The sequence below is a fragment of the Gymnoscopelus braueri genome (genome assembly GCF_963280865.1).
Source record: "Gymnoscopelus braueri genome assembly, chromosome: 10".
NCBI classification, from domain to species: Eukaryota; Metazoa; Chordata; class Actinopteri; order Myctophiformes; family Myctophidae; genus Gymnoscopelus; species Gymnoscopelus braueri.
In genome coordinates this window covers 46,638,711-46,641,210 of record NC_137611.1, presented here as the reverse complement: position 1 = coordinate 46,641,210, position 2,500 = coordinate 46,638,711, and the positions used below count along the sequence as shown (strand labels likewise).

At 43.9% G+C, this 2,500-nt stretch overlaps 2 protein-coding genes across 2 annotated transcripts in view; both read left to right on the top strand.

The window, feature by feature from the left end:
• The window catches only part of LOC308092804 (E3 ubiquitin/ISG15 ligase TRIM25-like), a 31,862-nt gene that overhangs the window by 28,801 nt on the left and 561 nt on the right, over window positions 1–2,500 (top strand). The gene's annotated exons all lie outside the window — the stretch shown is intronic.
• Window positions 273–2,500, top strand: part of LOC308093100 (tripartite motif-containing protein 16-like) — a 2,361-nt gene continuing 133 nt past the window's right edge. Inside the window, exon 1 of the mRNA XM_080439316.1 lies at window positions 273–2,500. This exon is cut by the window's right edge and continues 133 nt beyond it. Within this exon, the coding sequence (XP_080295442.1) occupies window positions 283–2,154 (1,872 nt within the window). The 5' untranslated portion in view covers window positions 273–282 and the 3' untranslated portion in view covers window positions 2,155–2,500.

Below are 2,500 nucleotides of genomic sequence, written 5' to 3'. Positions count from 1 at the left end.
ACACACTCCTCCTCCTCCTCCACACACACACACACACACACACACACACACACACACACACACACACACACACACACACACACACACACACACACACACACACACACACACACACACACACACACACACACACACACACACACACACACACACACACACACACACACACAGGTTAGGTATGTAGGTAGATGAACCACCCATGTCATGTGATTTCTTAGGAGATTAAACCACACTGCACTGCAGTCTGTCGGGCAGTCAGTCAGTCAGTCAGCCAGCTGTAGAATGGCACAACAAGCAGTTCAACTTGACCAGGAAAGGTTTTGCTGTTCTATGTGTCTGGATCTGCTGAAGGATCCAGTGACTGTTCCTTGTGGACACAACTACTGCAGTAGATGTATTGAGGGATACTGGGATCAGGATGATCAAAGAGGGAGATTCAGCTGTCCACAGTGCAGAGAGACGTTCAACCCAAGACCTATTCTTAAGAAAAACACCATGTTGGCTGACATGATGGATATATTGAAGAAGACAGAACTCCAAGCTGTAACTCCTGATCACTGCTATGCTGGACCTGGAGATGTGGCCTGTGATGTCTGCACTGGAAGAAAACTGAAAGCTGTGAACACTTGTCTCCAGTGTCTGGTCTCTTACTGTGACACTCACGTCCAGCCTCACTATCAGTCTCCTGCCTTTAAGAATCACAAGCTGGTCAAAGCCTCCACCAAGCTTCAAAAGAATATCTGCTTTCGCCACAATGAGGTGAGGAAGCTTTTCTGTCGTACTGATCAGCAGTGCATCTGTTATCTGTGCTCTGTGGAAGAACACAAAGGTCATGACATGATCTCAGCTGCAGTAGAAAGGACTGAGAGACAGAAAGAGCTCAATTCGAGTCAACAGAACATCCAGCAGAGAATCCAGGAGAGGGAGAAAGACGGGAAGGTGCTTCACCAGGAGGTGAAGTCCATCAATCACTGTGCTGATAGAGCAGTGGATGACAGTGAAACCATTTATACTGAGCTAATTTCTTCCATTAAGAGAAGACGATCTGAGGTGAAGGAGCTGATCAGAGACCAGCAGAAACATGAAGTGAGTCGTGCTGACGAACTGAGGAAGCGTGTGGAGCAGGAGGTTACTGAACTGAGGCGGAGACATGCTGAGCTGGAACATATCGCATACACAGAGGATCACGTCCATTTTCTACACAATTACACCTCCCTCTCAAGGATCAGTGAATCTACAGACCCAGTCAGCAGCAATGTCTGTCCTCTGAGATACTTTGAAGATGTGACTGTAGCTGTGTCAAATATGAGGGACAATTTAGAGAACATAATCAAAGAGGAAGGGACACACATCTCAGAGACAGTGAATAGAGTGGATGTTTTACTATCAAATCCACCACAACGCAAGTCCTTAAAAATAATCAAATTTGAGGACATTCTTAAAATAAAACAAATAAAGAGGGTACTTGTAGTGATCCTTTTATTTTTAATTACTTTGACACATCCTATTAGGAGCAGTGTCGAGGTCCAGGGGACGCACAGTGAGCCGTTAGGGATTCAGTGTCTTGGTCAGAGACACCCCAATCCTGGTTGGCTTGGGTTCTGGTGGTCAACACCACCAGAACCCAAGACAAGAGCTGAGTTCTTACAATATTCATGTCCAATAACTCTGGATCCAAACAGCAAACATCAACACCTGTCTCTGTATAAAGAGAACAGAAAAGTAACAAATATTGGACATAACATGATTGGTCAGGTGCTTAGTAGAGAGGGTCTGTGTGGATGCTGTTACTGGGAGGTAGAGTGGAGTGGACACTTTGTTGATATAGCAGTCTCATATAAAGATATCAGCAGGACAGGATCCTATATTGAAAGCAGATTTGGATCCAACAATGCATCTTGGTCTTTACATTGTTTGGCAGGAGGTCATAGTTTTAGACACAGAGGCATTGAAACTAAAATCCCAGGTCGTGTGTCTTACAAAGTAGGAGTGTACCTGGATCACAGTGCAGGTACTCTGTCCTTCCACAGTGTCTCTGACACCATGACTCTCCTCCACAGAGTCCAGACCACATTCACCCAGACCCTCTATGCTGGATTTTGGCTTTATAATGTAAATGCGGGAACCACTGCTGAGTTGTGTGACCTCAAGTAAGGGTGTTGTCATGACTCCCAATATTTTGTTCATAATGGTATTTGTCTCTCTCTAGGTCAACAATCTCGGCATCCAAAAGGTAAACTGTTCTGTTGATGTACAGTAAATAAAACAACCAAATGATGTATTTGACCTCTGTGTCACTCGAATCATACAGTATGCATATTTTATTTGTCAATTAAGAAGACATAATTTAGCTCTCTCACAGAATCAACTTCATTGTCACATCACAGGTTTACAGGTGTAAAGAAGGTGTACATTTTTTATTATTATTATTGTAAGCTCCATTGTTTGTGTTGTTTTCAGGAAGAGAAAAAGAAAAAAAGAGAAGAGGGGGGACAGGGAG